General features: G+C 48.6%; 1 protein-coding gene across 1 annotated transcript in view; it reads left to right on the top strand.

The window, feature by feature from the left end:
- Window positions 1–16,800, top strand: part of upk3b (uroplakin 3b) — a 37,103-nt gene extending 20,303 nt beyond the window's left edge. The window contains exons 3-6 of the mRNA XM_070857324.1: window positions 2,503–2,737; window positions 4,404–4,492; window positions 7,096–7,225; window positions 12,792–16,800. Of these exons, the coding sequence (XP_070713425.1) occupies window positions 2,503–2,737; window positions 4,404–4,492; window positions 7,096–7,225; window positions 12,792–12,885 (548 nt within the window). The 3' untranslated portion in view covers window positions 12,886–16,800. The remainder of the gene's footprint in view (window positions 1–2,502; window positions 2,738–4,403; window positions 4,493–7,095; window positions 7,226–12,791) is intronic.
- The last annotated feature ends 4,179 nt before the right edge of the window (window positions 16,801–20,979 follow it).

Raw genomic sequence — 20,979 nt, 5'->3', positions numbered from 1 at the left:
GCTGTCCTGGAGCGCTGGAGGCTGGAGGCTGAAACTTCCAGCTTTGTCTTGAGCCTGTGCCTACTATCGGCCGTGGCTCAGTTTGGGGCAATGGGGCTGTGGGGGGGGGGGGGGGGTCCGATACCTGAAGAAACAGGTCTCTGCCCACATTTTCTCTTCACCACACCTGGGTAGAACCGGACGAGGAGAATCATCCCGATTGTGTGTCTCTGTCCATACAATGTGACATTGTCTTTCCTTCCCAATCGCAGCAGGGACCAGGATGGGTAGCTTCGTGAATAATTCATAGCGTTGACGACAGCACATGGAATATGAGCCATTATTCCTTGTCAACAGTACTCTGCAATGTTGGCACGAGGTGTATTCGCTGTGGTGATGCAGGTTGAGCGTCCGAAATCCGGAGTTCCGAAATTTGGCATGTTCCGGAATCCGGATACCGGGTCCACCCATGGTGGGGTAGTCCGGAATCCGGAAAATGTTCCATAATCCGGACCCGCTGCCACCCCCCCGCCCGCTCCGCCACTCGGACCTCTCCTCCCCTCGCCCGCCACCCATTTTGCTCGGTAGTCACTATTGTATGCAGTGACATGAGTATAATTACAGAAACAGCAGATTGAGTTATTTGTGCAGTACTGTTGACATCGGTTGTCTGCCTGTTACAAGAGAGATATAATAATATGTCCAGGATTGAACTCTGTCTAAAAAAGTTTAGTGATTTTACTGTTATCCACGACACCCCCCCCCCACCCCCACCTTACCTCGGCTAAAACGTTTCCGGATTCGGGACATCGTAAAGACGTTCCGAAAACCGGAAAAACACAAAATCCAGAACGGCCTTGGTCCCGAGGTTTCTGGATTTCGGATGCTCTACCTGTACGAATAAGTTATAGGAAAAAAAATCACACTTAAATCAATACACTTCTTGTATAACACTTTTAGTTCATCATCTCAAATTGTTCCTACCACTACCAAGGCTATAACTGGTCCCTCACTGCAGTGTTAGCAGAGCTGAAGAAGCTCTCTCTAGACACACACATGTTTGGAAGGACGGAATCTAATTGTGCTGCTTGCACAGTTCAAATGGACAAGGCACAGAGATTCTACATGCCCAGCTGCATGTTCCACTGAAACCCTAATTACAACCCTGCATTGTTTCGATAGCTATTTTCAGTTGTGCATAAATACATAGAATGTACTACACAGAAATAGGCCATTAACCCAACTGGTCCATGTCAGTGTTTATGCTCCACTCAAGCCTCCTCCCACTCTATTTCATCTAACCCCATCAGCATATCCTTCTATTCCTTTCTCCCTCATGTACTTATATAGCTTCCCTTAAAGGCATCTATACCATTCGCCTCAACCATTCCATGTGGTCACGAGTTCCACATTCTCACCACTCTCTGGGTAGAGGTTTCTTCTGAATTCCTTGCTGGTTTTATTAGTCACTATCTTATATTTATGGCCCTTAGTTTTGGATTCCCCCACAAGTGGAAACATCTTCTTACGTCTACCCTATCGAACACCTTCAGAATTTTAAAGACTTCAATTAGTTCACCCTTCAATCTTCTCGTTTTTCTCGAGAAAAGAACCCCAGCCTGTTCAGTCTTTACTGTTCAGTTAAGGTATCAGACTAGTAAAACATGTTTCACTTTCTCCAATGCCTTTTTATCCTTTTTGTAATAAGAGCATAAGAAATAGGAGCAGGAGTAGGCCATACGGCCCCTTGAGCTTGCACCGCCATTCAATAAGATCATGGCTGATCATGGACTCAGCTCCACTTCCCCTCCCCATAACCCCTTATCATTTAAGAAACTGTCTATTTCTATCATAAATTTATTCAATGTCCCAGCTTCCACAGCTCTCTGAGGCAGCGAATTCCACAGATTAACAACCCTCTGAGAGAAGAAATTTCTCCTCATCTCTGTTTTAAATGGGCGGCCCCTTATTCTAAGATCATGCCCTCTAGTTCAAGTCTCCCCCATCAGTGGAAACATCCTCTCTGCATCCACCTTGTCAAGCCCCCTCATAATCTTATACTTTTCGATAAGATCACCTCTCATTCTTCTGAATTCCAATGAGTAGAGGCTCAACCTACTTAACCTTTCCTAATAAGTCAACCCCCTCATCCCCGGAGATGGAGACCAGAACTGTAGACAGTACTCTAAGTGCGGTCTTAACCAAGGTTTTATACAGGTTGAACATAACTTCTCTGCTTTTCAATTCTATTCCTCTAGAAATGAACCCTAGTGCTTTGTTTGCACTTTTAGGGCCTTCTTAACTTGCGTTGCTACTTTTAATGTTTTGTGAATGACTCTTGAATGAACTGCAAATGATTGAAGTGAATGGAAGCATGAAATGGATGGTGAACATAACCTGTTATCTGAAGTGTTTTATACCATGGCACATATTTGATTTAACTCAATCTCATTGTAGCCTGGATCCTGTATTTACAAAGGGATGAATTTACTGATTGACAGTTTTCTGCCCTCTCAAACCTAGGAGTTTCGGAATTTCAGAGCATAAAAAATGGTATGGTAAATTCCAGTCTACTCACCCTCCTAAATGCTGTCACGGGACCGAAAAATTTTTACTTCACTGTTAAAACCGAAAGAGGCAATTACGTTTGCCCAACAGCCACAGTTTCTAATCTGATCTCCACACTGCGAGTCGGGTCGGAAGTGCCCTGTAGAACTCCGAATTGCAATGCACCATTACATACTGGTGGGACATTCAGGTAAGAAAATTCACAAGAGTATGTTCATCAGTCAGGTTTCTTTTGCTAGACAGTAGTGAATGCCCAGGTGTCTGTTTTATTCAAGTTGCAATAGATATGAACACGCACAGCATGGGTAAGAGAGAAAGATTTTCATTTTTACACTTTTCACGACTTCGGGTCATCCCAAAACACTTTAAGCCAATGAAGTACTTTTTGAAATGTAGTCACTGTTGTAATGTAGGAAACACTGCAGCCAATTTGCACACAGCAAACTCCCACAAACAGCAATGTGACAATGAATGACCAGACCATCTGTTTTTAGATGTTGGTTGAGGGATAACTATTGGCTAGGACACCGGACAGAACTCCCCTTCTCTTCAAAATAGTGCCGTAGGATCTTTTACGTCCTCCTGAGAGGGCAGACCGGGCCTCGGTTTTAACATCTCATCCGAGAGACTCCATGAGCACTACACTGGAGTGTCACCTGGATTATGTGCTAAAGTCTCTGGAGTGGGACTTGAACCCACAACCTTCAGAGGCGAGTGTGCTGCCCATGAACTGCGGTTGACAGTTATAAGCCATTCACGTGCAATAAAAATATGGGCTTCGAGCAAAAATCCAAACATAGATTATCTTTCTCCATTTCCTCTTTCTTTCTCTTGTTCTCCTCACATCCTGCCTCGCTGTTTGAGTGTTCTCTCACGTTGCAGAGCGAGAGCTAAGAGAAAAAGCCAGATGGAGGCGAGGCTGTCCCAGCACCCCTAGCAAGTGAACAAGCCTCCATTACATGGGGCCTGCAAGAGGGCGTTAAATGATGCAGTGCATTCTGGGATGGCCTCCGCTCCATTGTCTCCCTTTCCCCTTCGTTCTGTAGCCTGAGAAAGTAAGGGGCATCTCAGGACTTTTCAACATACACACTGAAAAGACTGTGATCCAGAGGCAGATCTTAATCTCACACCCGAGTCTCCTGCTGGATGTGGAAGGGTCAGTAGACCGTTGAAGCAAATACTTCAAGCAATTGGGCAAGACGATGGTTATGCTGCCCAGTCACTGATATCCAGTTAAAGTATTCCATGGTTTGAGACCCATTTTCTTACTCCATCGGTTTCCGCTCATGAAGATGCTGGGCATGATTTTTGATGAACCAAAAAACCCCCAAAAAGGGCTGGGGCTTGGGACAGTGATCTGCCTTGGGATGATCTTCCAAACCGCAGCCAGGCTGAAGCGACACTGGGAAGTGACGGGAAAGAGCGGGAAGGCTTATGGGAGGGTCAGATGCTGCTGCAGGCTGTGGTGAGTTGCGATCCCAGCACCACAGTATTCAGCCCATGACCCCAACTCACGGCTGGCGAGAGAGCGGCCGTCACCAGCTCAAAGCTCTGGCCGAGATCGGCGAGCTCAGCCCAGGCAGCGATTGGGCCAGGGGCCCCTGTGTGAGTCTGCACCGCAACCCACTGAGCCTTCACATCCCTCTATTTGATGGGGCCCAATCATTTGGCCAAATTGGACATCCCCAACTAGGGGCAGGACACATGGGAAATGGCGGCTGGATGTTCCGGCCCTGCGGTTTCCGTGCGAGCTCTGTTCCTCGCCAGGAACGTCAAGTTGTCTGCTCAACTAAAGTAGCTTGTGCTAAGGGGCGAGGGTGAATAACTAAGTATTAAACTTTTGTTTTTGTTTTTAGAATGAAGTATATTTTGCATAATCCTAATCGAGCGACTGCCAATATTGTCGGGGAAACAAATTGGTCGGGTGAAATCAAGCTGTTTGACGGTAAGGCCGATAAACCTTACTCCGCAGTAAATTAAAAGTGTGCTGGTGATTGTGTTGGAGGGGTGGGGAGGGTGAAATGAAATGAGTTAATTAGATAGAACTCACTCCATGTTGCTGGGGTGCCAACTCTGGACGTCTGACCACATGACATCTGCCTATGATACTTTGTGTACCTTTATAAAGGTTGGGTCTCCTGTAGTTGAGTATCTTTGCTCATGGCTTCATGCCAGCATATCTGTTGTGCGAGATGTGCTGAGCACCAGGTGATGACCCGTGAGCAGGTGAAGAGGGGAAACAGAGGGGGAGAGGAGGGGAAATGGAGGGGGGGAGAGGAGGGGAAATAGAGGGGGGAGAGGAGGGGAAACCGAGGGGAGAGGAGGGGAAACCGAGGGGGGAGAAGAGGGGAAACGAGGGGAGAGAAGAGGGGAAACCGAGGGGGGAGGAGCAATTTACTGTGGGGGGGGATCCAGAGTGGGACGAAATTTGATTCATAAGAACATAAGAAATAGGAGCAGGAGTAGACCATTTGGCCCCTCAAGCCTGCTCTGCCATTCAATAAGATCATGGCTGATCTGATCTTGGCCTCAACTCCAATTCCCTGCCCGCTCACCATAACCCTCGACTCCCTTGATTCCACCAGTAACTAATAGTAACTCACTAAAATTGCACCATTAACTAATAATAATAGTGATAACACTCAGATTCCCCTCATAATCAACAGTGATACAATAACTCAGAGATAGTCTATATGTAACTGGTGATCGGTGAAAGTCCCTAACATCCTACCTGTAACTAGTGGTAATCCTCCCTATCTCTGTAATCTCCTTCAGCCCCAATAACCCCCGAGATGTCTGCTCTCCTCAAATTCTGCCCTCTTGAGCACTCCTGATTATAATCGCTCAACCATCAATGGCCGTGCCTTCAGCTGCCTGGGCCCCAAGCTCTGGAAGTCCCTCCTTAAACCTCTCTGCCCCTCTACCTCTCTTTCCTCCTTCAAGACGCTCCTTAAAACATACCTCTTTGACCAAGCTTTTGGTCATCTGCTGTAATTTCTTCTTATGTGGCTCAGTGTCAATTTTATTTGTTTCATCTTAAAACACTCCTGTGAAGCACCTTGGGACGTTTTACTATGTTAAAGACGCTATATAAATACAAGTTGTTGTTCAATACACAGATATTCACTCTGAAACTACCAGCAGAATTTCCCTACACTGCACAAAATGCAGTCAGGCTCCTCATTTGGCCACTTTTAACAGGCCCGATCTCTCTCCCAATCTCTCTCCTGATCTCTCTCCCAATCTCTCTCCCGATCTCTCTCACGATCTCATAAGAACATAAGAAATAGGAGCAGGAGTAGGCCATAGGTCCCCTCGAACCTGCTCCGCCATTTAACACGATTATGGCTGATCCGATCATCGACTCAGGTCCACTCTGGTTCTGTGTGAAGGCGCCAGCTCCAAACTGGAAGCTCAATCAGAACCACTCTGTACTTGGACTTCACGCGTCAAAACTCACCAGCACAGACCGACCTGGACCAAACTGAGAGATCGCACAAAGGGCAGTGGGCCTAGTGTTTGGAGCATTTCTCCCAGGGCACATTGCCCTAAACTCAATAAAGGAGAGTTGTCATAGAATGCATCATCATAGGCAGTCCCTCGAAATCGAGGAAGACTTGTTTCCACTCTAAAAGTGAGTTCTTAGGTGACTGTACAGTCCAATACAAGAATTACAGTCTCTGTCACAGGTGGGACAGACAGTGGTTGAAGGAAAGGGTGGGTGGGACTGGTTTGCCGCACGCTCTTTCCGCTGCCTGCGCTTGGTTTCTGCATGCTCTCAGCGATGAGACTCGAGGTGCTCAGCGCCCTCCCGGATGCACTTCCTCCACTTAGGGCAATCTTTGGCCAGGGACTCCCTGGTGTCGGTGGGGATGTTGCATTTTATCAGGGAGGCTTTGAGGGTGTCCTTGAAACGTTTCCTCTGCCCATCTGGGGCTCGCTTGCCGTGTAGAGCGCTTGCTTTGGGAGTCTTGTGTCAGGCATACGAACTGTGTGGCCTGCCCAACGGAGCTGATCCAGTGTGGTCAGTGCTTTGATGCTGGGGATGTTGGCCTGGTCGAGGACGCTAACGTTGGTGCGTCTGTCCTCCCAGGGGATTTGCAGGATCTTGCGGAGACATCGTTGGTGGTATTTCTTTTCATAGAATGTCAGAAATTACAGCACAGGAGGTGCTCGCTCCTGTAACCCCATTCTCCTCAAAGATCTTTTTGTATTCCTCCTTTTGAAATATTTATCTTATTCCCTTTTAAATTGTGTTTTAGTCGCTACCTCAATAGCCAGTTGTGTTGAAGCCAATTTAAAAATGAGACATCATTTTCTGTAAAAGATGCAGAGGTTACAAGCTGGGAACATTGAACAACCTGGAATAAAAACAGAAACGATCCATCAGCATCTGAAAAAGTGTATCCATAGTTTCTTGTTTTCAGATCTAAATACTTCGACAGTTCGGTTGGGTATTTCCAGAATCTTCTGGGCGGGCGGGGGGCTGGGGTGTGGGAGTGGATCCGTGAGCAAGGTTTTAAACATTTTCACTGTTTTTATCTCCAGCTGTGGATCCCGGTGTCATTGGCACCCGGCCTGGACGTCGCACCGGGGGGATGGTTGTCTTGACGACAATACTCGCCATTCTGCTCTTCCTGCTGTTGGCATTGTTTGCAGCCATGCTCGCCCTGGTTTGGTAAGTTAAGCGCTGTGGGACCTCAGTCCCGTTCTGCCCATGGAAGATGCAGAATAATGTCAAGTTATCCGGGGTAATGTCCCAGTGGCAGAAAGTGATTTCCCTCCTCCCTCCCGAATCCTGTATCATTAGGCCGGAGTTTCCGGTCCTTTGTGCTCCGTTTCTCACCCCCGGAGCGGCGGCAATGGCGAGCGGTCAGCCTCCAGCACCCAGGGGTGGGGTGGGGGAGTTTCGGGGCCAGTTTTGCAGCGGTGTTTTTTTCCCAGGTTTTTTTTTTCTCCCCAGGCATCTTCGGAGTACTCCCGGCCCGTGTCGTTACCTCGGGAGTTTCCCATTCTAACATCCCAAGAGAGGTGTACAACGTCTTCCTTAGTGCTGCGCCCCCTGACTCAGGGCCCAGCTGACCAATGTTACTGACTGAGGCGCAAACTGTTCCCGGGCGCTAACTTTACCGCTCCTCCGCCATTATCGCCCCGAAATCAGCAACGCCGAAAATCCAGCTTTTCTTTTCCCAGGGCGAAGGAGGAGTTGTCGGTTTTTTTACAATCTCAGGAATGTTTGCTTGTGGTAACTCCCTCCTTCGGGAGATTAAATAAACGTAGGGGAGTCAATGTAAGGTGGCCATCTCTGGGTGGATGCATTCCTGGAGGTTTCATTCCATGAAATCCCATCTCCCACTGCCCAGCCACCACGCTCACACCATTGGTCGCCTGACATGCCAATCCTCACTGCACACCACACTCACACCACGTTCACACCGCACTCACACCGCACTCACACCACACTCACACCACACTCACACCACACTCACACCACACTCACACCGCGCTCACACCGCACTCACACCACACTCACACCACACTCACACCGCACTCACACCGCACTCACACCACGTTCACACCACACTCACACCACACTCACACCACACTCACACCGCGCTCACACCACGTTCACACCACACTCACACCACACTCACACCGCGCTCACACCGCACTCACACCACACTCACACCACACTCACACCACGTTCACACCGCACTCACACCGCACTCACACCACACTCACACCACACTCACACCGCACTCACACCGCACTCACACACCACGCTCACACCGCACTCACACCGCACTCACACACCACGCTCACACCGCACTCACACCACGTTCACACCACATTCACACCGCACTCACACCACGTTCACACCACACTCACACCGCACTCACACACCACGTTCACACCACACTCACACCGCACTCACACACCACGTTCACACCACACTCACACCGCACTCACACACCACGCTCACACCGCACTCACACCACGTTCACACCACACTCACACCGCACTCACACCACGTTCACACCACACTCACACCACACTCACACCGCACTCACACACCACGCTCACACCGCACTCACACCACGTTCACACCACACTCACACCGCACTCACACCGCACTCACACCACACTCACACCGCACTCACACACCACGTTCACACCACACTCACACCGCACTCACACCACGTTCACACCACACTCACACTGCACTCACACCACGTTCACACCACACTCACACCACACTCACACCGCACTCACACCGCACTCACACCACGTTCACACCACATTCACACCGCACTCACACCACGTTCACACCACACTCACACCGCACTCACACACCACGTTCACACCACACTCACACCGCACTCACACACCACGTTCACACCACACTCACACCGCACTCACACACCACGCTCACACCGCACTCACACCACGTTCACACCACACTCACACCGCACTCACACCACGTTCACACCACACTCACACCACACTCACACCGCACTCACACACCACGCTCACACCGCACTCACACCACACTCACACCACACTCACACCGCACTCACACCGCACTCACACCACACTCACACCGCACTCACACACCACGTTCACACCACACTCACACCGCACTCACACCACGTTCACACCACACTCACACTGCACTCACACCACGTTCACACCACACTCACACCACACTCACACCGCACTCACACCGCACTCACACCACGTTCACACCGCACTCACACCGCACTCACACACCACGTTCACACCGCACTCACACCACACTCACACCACACTCACACCACACTCACACCGCACTCACACCACACTCACACCACACTCACACCGCACTCACACCACACTCACACCGCACTCACACCACACTCACACCACACTCACACCGCACTCACACCGCACTCACACCACGTTCACACCACACTCACACCGTACTCACACACCACGTTCACACCACACTCACACCACACTCACACCGCACTCACACCACACTCACACCACACTCACACCGCACTCACACCGCACTCACACCACGTTCACACCACACTCACACCGCACTCACACACCACGTTCACACCACACTCACACCACACTCACACCGCACTCACACCACGCTCACACCACACTCACACCGCACTCACACCACGTTCACACCGCGTTCACACCGCACTCACACCACGTTCACACCACACTCACACCGCACTCACACCACGCTCACACCGCACTCACACTGCACTCACACCACACTCACACCACGCTCACACCGCACTCACACTGCACTCACACCACGCTCACACCGCACTCACACCACGCTCACACCGCACTCACACCACGCTCAAACTGCACTCACACCGCACTCACACCACACTCACACCGCACTCACACTGCACTCACACCGCACTCACACCACGCTCACACCGCACTCACACCACACTCACACCACGCTCACACCACACTCACACCACGTTCACACCGCACTCACACCACACTCACACCACACTCACACCGCACTCACACTGCACTCACACCACGCTCACACCACGCTCACACCACACTCACACCACGTTCACACCGCACTCACACCACACTCACACCACGCTCACACCGCACTCACACTGCACTCACACCACGCTCACACCGCACTCACACCACGTTCACACCGCACTCACACTGCACTCACACCACACTCACACCACGCTCACACCGCACTCACACCGCACTCACACCGCACTCACACCGCACTCACACCACGCTCACACCGCACTCACACTGCACTCACACCACACTCACACCGCACTCACACCGCACTCACACTGCACTCACACCACGCTCACACCGCACTCACACCACGCTCACACTGCACTCACACCACGCTCACACCGCACTCACACCACGTTCACACCGCACTCACACCACACTCACACCACGCTCACACCACGCTCACACCGCACTCACACTGCACTCACACCACACTCACACCGCACTCACACCGCACTCACACTGCACTCACACCACGCTCACACCGCACTCACACCACGCTCACACTGCACTCACACCACGCTCACACCGCACTCACACCACGTTCACACCGCACTCACACCACACTCACACCACGCTCACACCGCACTCACACTGCACTCACACCACGCTCACACCGCACTCACACTGCACTCACACCGCACTCACACTGCACTCACACCACGCTCACACCGCACTCACACCACGCTCACACTGCACTCACACCACGCTCACACCGCACTCACACCACGTTCACACCGCACTCACACCACACTCACACCACGCTCACACCGCACTCACACTGCACTCACACCACGCTCACACCGCACTCACACTGCACTCACACCACACTCACACCACGCTCACACCGCACTCACACCGCACTCACACCACGCTCACACCGCACTCACACCACGCTCACACCGCACTCACACCACGCTCAAACTGCACTCACACCGCACTCACACCACACTCACACTGCACTCACACTGCACTCACACCGCACTCACACCACACTCACACCACACTCACACCGCACTCACACCGCACTCACACCACGTTCACACCACACTCACACCGTACTCACACACCACGTTCACACCACACTCACACCACACTCACACCGCACTCACACCACACTCACACCACACTCACACCGCACTCACACCGCACTCACACCACGTTCACACCACACTCACACCGCACTCACACACCACGTTCACACCACACTCACACCACACTCACACCGCACTCACACCACGCTCACACCACACTCACACCGCACTCACACCACGTTCACACCGCGTTCACACCGCACTCACACCACGCTCACACCGCACTCACACTGCACTCACACCACGCTCAAACTGCACTCACACCACACTCACACTGCACTCACACCGCACTCACACTGCACTCACACCGCACTCACACTGCACTCACACCGCACTCACACTGCACTCACACCACGCTCAAACTGCACTCACACCACACTCACACTGCACTCACACCGCACTCACACTGCACTCACACTGCACTCACACCGCACTCACACTGCACTCACACCGCACTCACACCACACTCACACCACGCTCACACCGCACTCACACTGCACTCACACCGCACTCACACTGCACTCACACTGCACTCACACTGCACTCACACTGCACTCACACCACGCTCACACTGCACTCACACCACGCTCACACCGCACTCACACCACGCTCACACCGCACTCACACCACGTTCACACCGCACTCACACCACGCTCACACCATTGGTCGCCAAACACGCCCATCCTCATCGCACACCATCTTCCCACCCCAATTGAAAAGCAAACACTCTTCCTGACTCAATTGGATAATTCTGACTGTCAAGCAAACAACCTTTTTTCCCCCCAACTCTTATACTTTTATAAATAATAATACAAAAGTTTTCAAAGAAAATTAAAAAATACGACACAATTTGTTGAATGCTCCTATGATTTGCTCCTGGATGACGGTGTCCTGGAGATGAATCTATAATTCCTGGGGATTCCGGTACAGACTTGGATGGGTTGCCAACCCCAAGTCAGTGAGAGTGGAAAAACATACATGGTCCACCCGAAACAGTGACAAACAGGTTGAGTCCCAGTTCCTGGTCCCACACCGTGCTGAGCTGCTCATTGGACGGAATGGTTTCCTTGCAAAAGCCCCCATGGGTCAGTCAGCAAGTGCAGTACTGAGTGTGGAACTGAGCCACAGAGACCAGAAGCTCCATGCTCCATCCTACTGCTCTCAGTTGGAGTGACGATAAAGCCCCCTATGAAATCGCTCACTGCTGCCAAGCTAGAGAAAGGAAAAAGAAACAGCCAAGGGTCCTGCTCTTGGTTGCTACCTTGGTGATCAGTGTATGCTCATCAAGATAGATCATAGGTGAGCATGGCTGTGATGACCCTCAAAATGGCGCGCCAATACTCACTTGTCTAGACTCCCATTCAAAGAGTGGTCGTTTGGCTAAGATACATGAGGGTAACTGAGATCTGTAACACTGGTGTGAGTTAGCATCTTTAGGAAAAAATTAGAAAGTATAAACACTTTTAAAAAAACAATGTTTTTCTCGGATGCCAGACTGTTTCAGATTTGATGCCATGTTATGGAGTGCAATGGATTCATGTATCAACACAAACTGACTTTCACATATGTTCCTTTTCATTACAGTTGCAAAAAATCTGCCTCGACAAATTTCGTTCAACCTGTAAATACATTCGGCTCCCTCCGCCAATACCACACCCACAGCTTGCAGAAAAAATAGGACATCAATGTTCAAAAGGACAAGATCTAAGGCAATCTGTGTGGTGCAGCCATGGACTGTGCAGGAATCAAGCTGCCTCCTTCCTCCCTGTGAACCTCATCTACTACCTGATTTCACATTTACGGTGAAACAGCCATGTAACTTTGATGTGTTAGTGTTTGGAAAGATGAAGCGTCCTTATGCCGATGATCCAGACATTGAGTGGAACCCCTGGGATTAACTTTTCCACCTTTAAATAGTGTTCTTTCTGAGCATAAATACAATGCAAAGCGACAGAAAATCTTTGTTTGCAGTAGAGGAGCAATTCTTTTAAGCCTCTCACCCTTCCCCACTCCAGCACTAGCTGCCATTTTGGCTTCAGGCATCATCTCAACTCTTACACCAAGGGGGAAACCAACATCATGATTACAGGATTGGTCCTTCCTCCTATTGGTTTAGATTCCAAATGAAACAATAATTTATGACCCGAGAGTTGAGAATCATTTGACTTATAATCTCTTTCTTTTCTTCCCGTGCCCTCGACTGGACTAACGTTTGGCACTGCCTAACCAAGTAGAGGGGTTGTTTTACTAATTACTAAAGCTGCTGCCCAGTCTGCCCTCTCGGCATATCCGAGACGCTACCTTTCCTAAGCAGCAGGGCAGGTAAATGGACCAATACATTGCTCGCTGATTCTAGAGCAAGTCTTTCACTTCCCCCAGTGCCTGGAGCCCAGATGACGTTCCTTTTGTGTCTGGGCCATTGTGCCAAGGCGAGGGTTCAGTTCAGTTCAGTTGTTCTTTTCCTTGAAGCCTTGCGAACTAAAGGCACGCTGCACTGCATGTATAAAACATTTAACTGCCGGCCCCATTCCCTCCCAGCTTAATTATTTTGTGATTTTTTGGGGGTTTTATTTCCTCCACTTGAAATATTTTCTGAACAGTTAAAGTGTCCTTTAGATTTTGTTTGAGACATTATGCTGCCACATCAAGAGGTTAATCTCAATGAAACACTGCTGGTACAGAGCTCCATGTGACCGGAGTACATATTGGGAGTTTGGGATGGAAATCTCAGCGGGCTGCGAATCAGGCCTGGTGACTCCCACCCCCGTGCTCCGATTACATGCAGCTCTAGGCTAGGCAATGACAGATTGTAAAATCGACCATTACTCTAAATTCAGAGCAAATGGTTCTAGCTGTTGAGGGTGCTCTCCAGTTTTCCAATGCCTGGGAAAAAGCTGCAGATTGGAGTTTTGAATGTATGGGTCTTTGCATCTCAAGCAAGGCAATGGGTCAAGAATGAATAAAGAAGGATCGACGACCAAATGGATATTATGGAGTTTTGATTCCCATTCAGTGAGTTGGGCAGAGACTATGATAGAGTGGATTGTGTATGGTCTGTGGAAGGCAAGCACCTTTACTCATTCCATGTTTCCATTTTGTTCTTAAACCTTTTGCAATTGATCTCAGATAAACCCTTGCTGAATGCTGTAAAGTGAGGATACATTTGAACTTCCAACTACACTTTGATCTAAGTTTTCAAGATATTAAGGGGAACTGACAGGGTAGATTCAATTCTGCCTCTTGAGCATCCCTGATTATAATCGCTCAACCATTGGTGGCCGTGCCTTCTGTTGCCTGGGCCCCAAGCTCTGGAAATCCCTCCCTAAACCTGTCCGCCTCTCTACCTCTCTTTCCTCCTTTAAGATGCTCCTTAAAACCTGCCTCTTTGACCAAGCTTTTGGTCATCTGTCGTCATTTCTTTTTATGTGGCTTGGTGTCAAATTTATATGTTTTGTCTTATAACACTCCTGTGAAGCGCCTTGGGACATTTTACTACGTTAAAGGCACTATATAAATACAAGTTGTTGTAGATGGAGAGAAACAATTTCCGTTGGTTGGAGAGCCTCAGACTAGGGGGGCATATTCTAAAAATTAGATCCAGGCCTTTCAGGAATGAAGTTAGGGAACACTTCTACACACAAAGGGTGGTAGAAATTTGGAACTCTCTTCCGCGAACGGCAATTGATGCTAGATCAATTGTTAATTTTAAATTTGAGATTGATATATTTCTGTTAACGAAAGGTATTAAGGGATATGGGGCAAAGACGGGTATACGGAGTTAGGTCACAGATCAGCCATGATCTCATTGAATGGCAGAACAAGCTCGAGGGGCTAAATGAACTACTCCTGTTCCTATATTCCTGTATATATTTATGGCATGAGCACAATATCAGTATGGCAGCATCTCTCTGAGCATTTATACGTCGACATTGGAAGCTCGTGAATTCAGGAGTCCACATTATGTGTCAAGTCTGATTGACTTTCCAAAGAGTTCTGTAACTAACATGCCCAGCTTTACATTCATACTCTTCTTAAGAATTCCTGTGCCATTGATGAGGGGCCTTGGTGTTCTAACAGTGGTAGAACGTGTGTTAGCATCCACACCTTCCTACAAAGTAAACTTAGTCAGCTGTGTCACCCACAGCAGATAGTTAGCACAGGCCAGCCTCCATCCCCACAGCGAAGGAGAGAATATCCGAGGTAGAGTCACTCGGAGCTGTTCCTTTGTTCCGGGGAATGTACACATAGTCACCTGGCGGGAACCTAGAGGGGGAGAAAATAGATTCTAACAGTAGCAAAAACTGAAGAAGTGTCCCCAAGAATGATAAAATGAATAAAAACAGCAAGTGTCAGCAACACTCAACCAGTTGGTCAGCATCGAGAGAAAGACAGGTCAACCTGTCGGGGGTATTGAGGACTTCAGGGGATAAATTTCAGATCAGCAAAGCATGCCCCATGGTTTTATCCAACATGTCTTTCGAAGAAGCCCACCCTCAAGAAGCTTTGTCAATAGTGTTACCATCCAAACACCATCCTTTCGTAAAGAGCAAAAAAATTCCAAAATACCACAGATGCTGGACAGCCAGCTGTCACTGTTTCAAACTGATGGCCCTTTCTAGACTGGGAAATATTACAAATGAACAGCATTTAAAACAGAACAGGAGAAGGGGAATCGGGGTGTTGTGGGGAGGGTGGTTAACAAGAAATAGACACAGTAAAAGTAATGCAATGATCTGCGATGTTCTTGGCTGGAGGACAGGAGGTGAATGAATGACAGACAAGATGTGAGCAGTAGATAAAAAGAGGGCTTATGACTGAAATCAAAGGCATATACGAGACAGAGAGTGCACAAATAGCGAAAGACAGCTAGTTCAAAAGGGAAATATGGAAAATGGAAAAAGCAGAGCAAGCTTTGGTGGCCCAGGAGTCTGCTGGAGGAATTTGTTGTCTCGTGCATTGATTAAAGGACAAGCTGCAACGCTGCATGAGTTCTAGAAAGCCCTTTACACCATATATATATTGTGCCTTGAGAGCTCGTTGAATACTGTAATGTATTTGCTTCATGGGTTCTTGCTTAAGAATTCTATTAAGAACTAGTTGGTTAATTAACAAGGTTTAACAATCAAACTACACCTTACCAGTTCATCCACTAGGCTCACAACTGCATACCTCATCGTGGATGACCTAGACCCAACAGACTGGGGTTTTATTGAGTCTTGCGAACAGCACGTGAGCATAGTCACAGGTGTATACATTACAAACACAGACACTGGGAAGTTGCTGTCTGCAATTGTTATCATGTGAGTGCTCAGTGCTTCCTGAAGACATGAACCCATTGAAAATAAACATGTTAAACCGGCCTGTATAATACGTCGGCAGTGGAAATTACCAACTTCGGATATGTGGTAGATTGAGGTGTCAGGAGAAGAGTCCGGTTTCAAAAGATCTTATTTCTTTAGACTAATATTGTATCTATTACTTTTGTATAGTATTGTTATATTATCGTGTATCTTTTGACCAATCTGAATGCTGTGGGGATTATAGCATGTGAAGAATATAAGCTTATTCCTAATATCAAATAATAAAATATGAAAAAGCAGTTCAAGTTTGGTTGTGAATTTATCTATGGACAGGTGGGAAACAGCCACTCCCACTTGCCGTTGATGCTTCTCATCCTTCCCATTCTCCTGCGGGCTTTCTGTAACAAGCTGTGCACGTTCCAGGGATAGGGGAGTGGAGGAAATCTGCTTTCCATCAGAATATTCCACTTCCCACTGCCCTCTTCCCCAGTTTGCTTCCTCATCTGACTCTTCATTACCCGATTGGATGATTCTTGTCTATCAGCCTATCAGTCTGTTTCCGGTATAACTCATAAACAAAGTGTTGAAAGATTTAAAAAAAACATTTTTTACTGCCCCCTATAATGTTTCTCCCGGTCTGCTGGCAGCAGTGCCCTGGAGATAGGTCTTTAATTCCTGGAGACTCCAGGCCAATCCTGGAGGGTTGGCGACTCTGGGGTGGAAGGTAGATTTTTAACGTGCTGCCGGGCGTACAACTGGGATTGCGAATTGCTCACCTGTTCTGGAACTCGCCCGATTGTTCACGTCCATTCGATGGGAATAAAAATCGGTCGCTTCCATTGCCTCAAGATCAGTAGTGCAATCGTGAAAGGAAAAAATTAACTTGAGGAATATAACAAAACAAAAGCGAAAGAATATAAAAGCAAAATACTGCGGATGCTGGAATCTGGAATAAAAACAGAAACTGCTGGAAATCTCAGCGGGTCAGGCAGCATCTGTGGAGAGGAAGCAGAGTTAACGTTTCGGCTCGATGACCCTTCGTCAGATTCCAGCAAAAGAATATGATCATTGTGTGGCATTCAAAATGTTCAAAAGATTCAACAGGGTAGATGGAGAGAAACGATTTCCTCTGGTGGGGGGGAATCAAGAGCCAGAGAACTTAATAAAATTAGAGCCAGGCCATTTAGGATATCAGGAAGCATTTTTTGCACCGTTCCTTCACCATCGCTGGGCCAAAATCCTGGAACTCCCTCCCTAACAGCACTGTGGGAACATCTTCACCACACAGACTGCAGCGGTTCAAGAAGGCGGCTCACCACCATCTTCTTATGATGCCCAGATCCCGTGAATGAATAAAACCACTCCCCTCTCCCCCCCACAATATTTAATAGGTAAGAGTATCATAGAACATAGAAAATAGGTGCAGGAGTAGGCCATTCGGCCCTTCGAGCCTGCACCGCCATTCAATGAGTTCATGGCTGAACATGCAACTTCAGTACCCCATTCCTGCTTTCTCGCCATACCCCTTGATCCCCCTAGTAGTAAGGACTACATCTAACTCCTTTTTGAATATATTTAGTGAATTGGCCTCAACAACTTCCTGTGGTAGAGAATTCCACAGGTTCACCACTCTCTGGGTGAAGAAGTTTCTCCTCATCTCGGTCCTAAATGGCTTACCCCTTATCCTTAGACTGTGACCCCTGGTTCTGGACTTCCCAAACATTGGGAACATTCTTCCTGCATCCTGTCGAGGTATATGGAGCTAGAGTGGGTAAATGGAGTTGAGGTACAGATCAGCCATGATCTAATTAGGAACTTAGGAAACAGAAGTAGGCTATTCAGCCCCTCGAGCCTGTTCCACCCTCCAATTAGATCATGCTGATCTGTATCCTAACTCCGTCTACCCGCCATGGTTCCGTAACCCTGAATACATTTGCCTAACAAAAATCTATCAATCTCAGTTTTAAAATTTTCAATGGATAGTTTTGTTTGGTAGTGGTGGGGTGGGGATGGGCGGAGGAGAGTTCTAATTTTAAGGTTATACCTCCTTGTTCTGGACTCCCCCCACCAGAGGAAATAGCTCCTCTCTACCCAATCAAATCGTTTAATCATCTTAAACAACAACAACAGAGGCTGGGTGTTCTGCGGCGAGTGTCTCACCTCCTGACTCCCCCAAAGCCTTTCCACCATCTACAAGGCACAAGTCAGGAGTGTGATGGAATACTCTCCACTTGCCTGCATGACTGCAGCTCCAAAAACACACAGGAAGCTCGACACCATCCAGGACAAAGCAGCCCTCTTGATTGGCACCCCATCCACCATTTTAACCATTCACTCCCTCCACCACCGACACACCGTGGCTGGAGTGTGTACCATCTACAAGACATACTGCAGCAACTCGCCAATGTTTCTTCGACAGCACCTCCCAAACCCACGACCTCTACCACCTAGCAAGACAAGGGCAGCAGGCGCATGAGAACACCACCACAACCAAAATAACTTGTATTTATATAGTGCCTTTTATAAATGTCCCAAGGCGCTTCACAAGAGTGTTGTAAAACAAAATTTGACGCCAAGCCACATAAGGATAATTTAGGGCAGATGATAGGTTTGAAGGAAAGTCTTAAAGGAAGAAAGAGATGTAGAGCAGTGATGAGGTTCATAGAGGGAATTCCAGAGCTTAGGGCCATGGCAACTGAAGGCACGGCCACCAACGGCTGAGTGATTAAAATCAGGGATGCTCAAGAGGACAGACCTGGAGGAATGCAGATATCTTGGGGTGGGGGGGCTGGCGGGGTGGGGGGTTGTGGGGCTGGAGTAGATTACAGAGATAGGAAGGGGCAAGTCCATGGAGGGATTTGAAAACAAGGTTGAGAATTTTAAAATCGAGACATTGCTTAACCGGGAGCCGATGTAGGTCAGTGAACACAGGGTGATGGGTGAATGGGACTTGGTGCGAGTTGGGACACAGGCAGTATAGTTTTAGATCACCTCAGGTTTACGTAGGGTAGAACGTGAGAAGTCAACCAGGAATTCATTGGAATAGTCAAGTCTAGAGGTAACAAAGGCATGGATGAGGGTTTCAGCAGCAGATGAGCTGAAGTGGGGGCGGAGATGGTCGATGTTACGGAGGTGGAAATAGGCGGATTTAGTTATACTACGGATATGTGGTCGAAAGCTCTCATTTCAGGGTCAATTATGACACCAAGGTTGCGAACAGTCTGGTTCAGCCTCCGACAGATACTAGGGAGAGGAATGGAATCGGTGGCTAGGGAACGGAGTCTGTGGAAAGGACTGAAGACAATGGCTTCGGTCTTCCGAACATTTCATTGGAGATCATTTCTGCAAGTTCCCCTCCAAGTCACACACCATTCTGACTTGGAAATATATCGCTGTTCCTTCATCGTCACTGTGTCAAAATCCTGGAATTCCCTCCCTAACAGCACTGTGGGAGTACCTTCACCGCACGGACTGCAGCCGTTCAAGAAGGTGGCTCACCACCATCTTCCCTAGGCCAGTTAGGGATGGAAAATAAATGCTGGTCTTGCCAGTGATGCCCACATCCCAAGAGTCAATAAATAAAAAAAAGACTGAAGGGGATCACTAAAAACTAGTGCACAGATACAAAAAATAATTTTAGAAGGCCAATGGAATGTTGGCCTTCATCTCAAGAGGGTTGGAATATAAAAGGGGTGTACTATTACAACTGTACAGAGCTCTGGTTAGACCCTATCTGGAGTACTGCATTCAGTTCTGGAGCACCGCACCTCAGGAAAGATATATCGGCTTTGGAGTGGATGCAGCGCAGATATACCAGAATGATACCAGGGCTAAAAGGGTTAAGTTGTGAGGATAGGTTGCATAGACTAGGCTTATATTCCCTTGAATATAGAAGATTCATGGGTGATCTAATTGAGACGTTTGTCAAACTGCTTGTCTGACATCCAGTACCGGATGAGTAGAAATTTCCTCCAGATAAATATTGGGAAGACCAAAGCCATTGTCTTCAGTCACCACCACAAACTGAATACCCTAGCCACCAACTCCATCCCTCACTCTGGCCACTGAGGCTGAACCAGACCATTCAAAACCATGGCCTCCTATTTGACTCTGAGATGAGCTTCCAACCTCCTTTCTGCTCCATCACCAAGCCTGGCTACTTTCCCACCTCCGTAACATCGCCTGTCTCCGCCCCTGCCTCAGCACATCTGCTTCTGAAAGCACCTCTGTTACCTCTAGACTCAACTACGTCAATGCTCTCCTGGCCGACATCCCACCTTGTACCCTCTGTAAACTTGAGCTCATCCAAAATCTGCTGCCAGTATCCTAACTCGCGCCAAGCCCCATTCACCCATCACGCTGTGCTCGCTGACCTACATTGGCTACTAGTCTGGCAACACCTCGATTTGAAAAATTCTCATCCTTGTTTTCAAATCCCTCTATGGCCTCACTCGAACCATCTCCTCCCCCAC

The sequence above is a fragment of the Pristiophorus japonicus genome, chromosome 16 (assembly GCF_044704955.1).
Source record: "Pristiophorus japonicus isolate sPriJap1 chromosome 16, sPriJap1.hap1, whole genome shotgun sequence".
NCBI lineage: Eukaryota > Metazoa > Chordata > Chondrichthyes > Pristiophoridae > Pristiophorus > Pristiophorus japonicus.
This window is presented reverse-complemented; position numbering and strand designations above follow the sequence as displayed.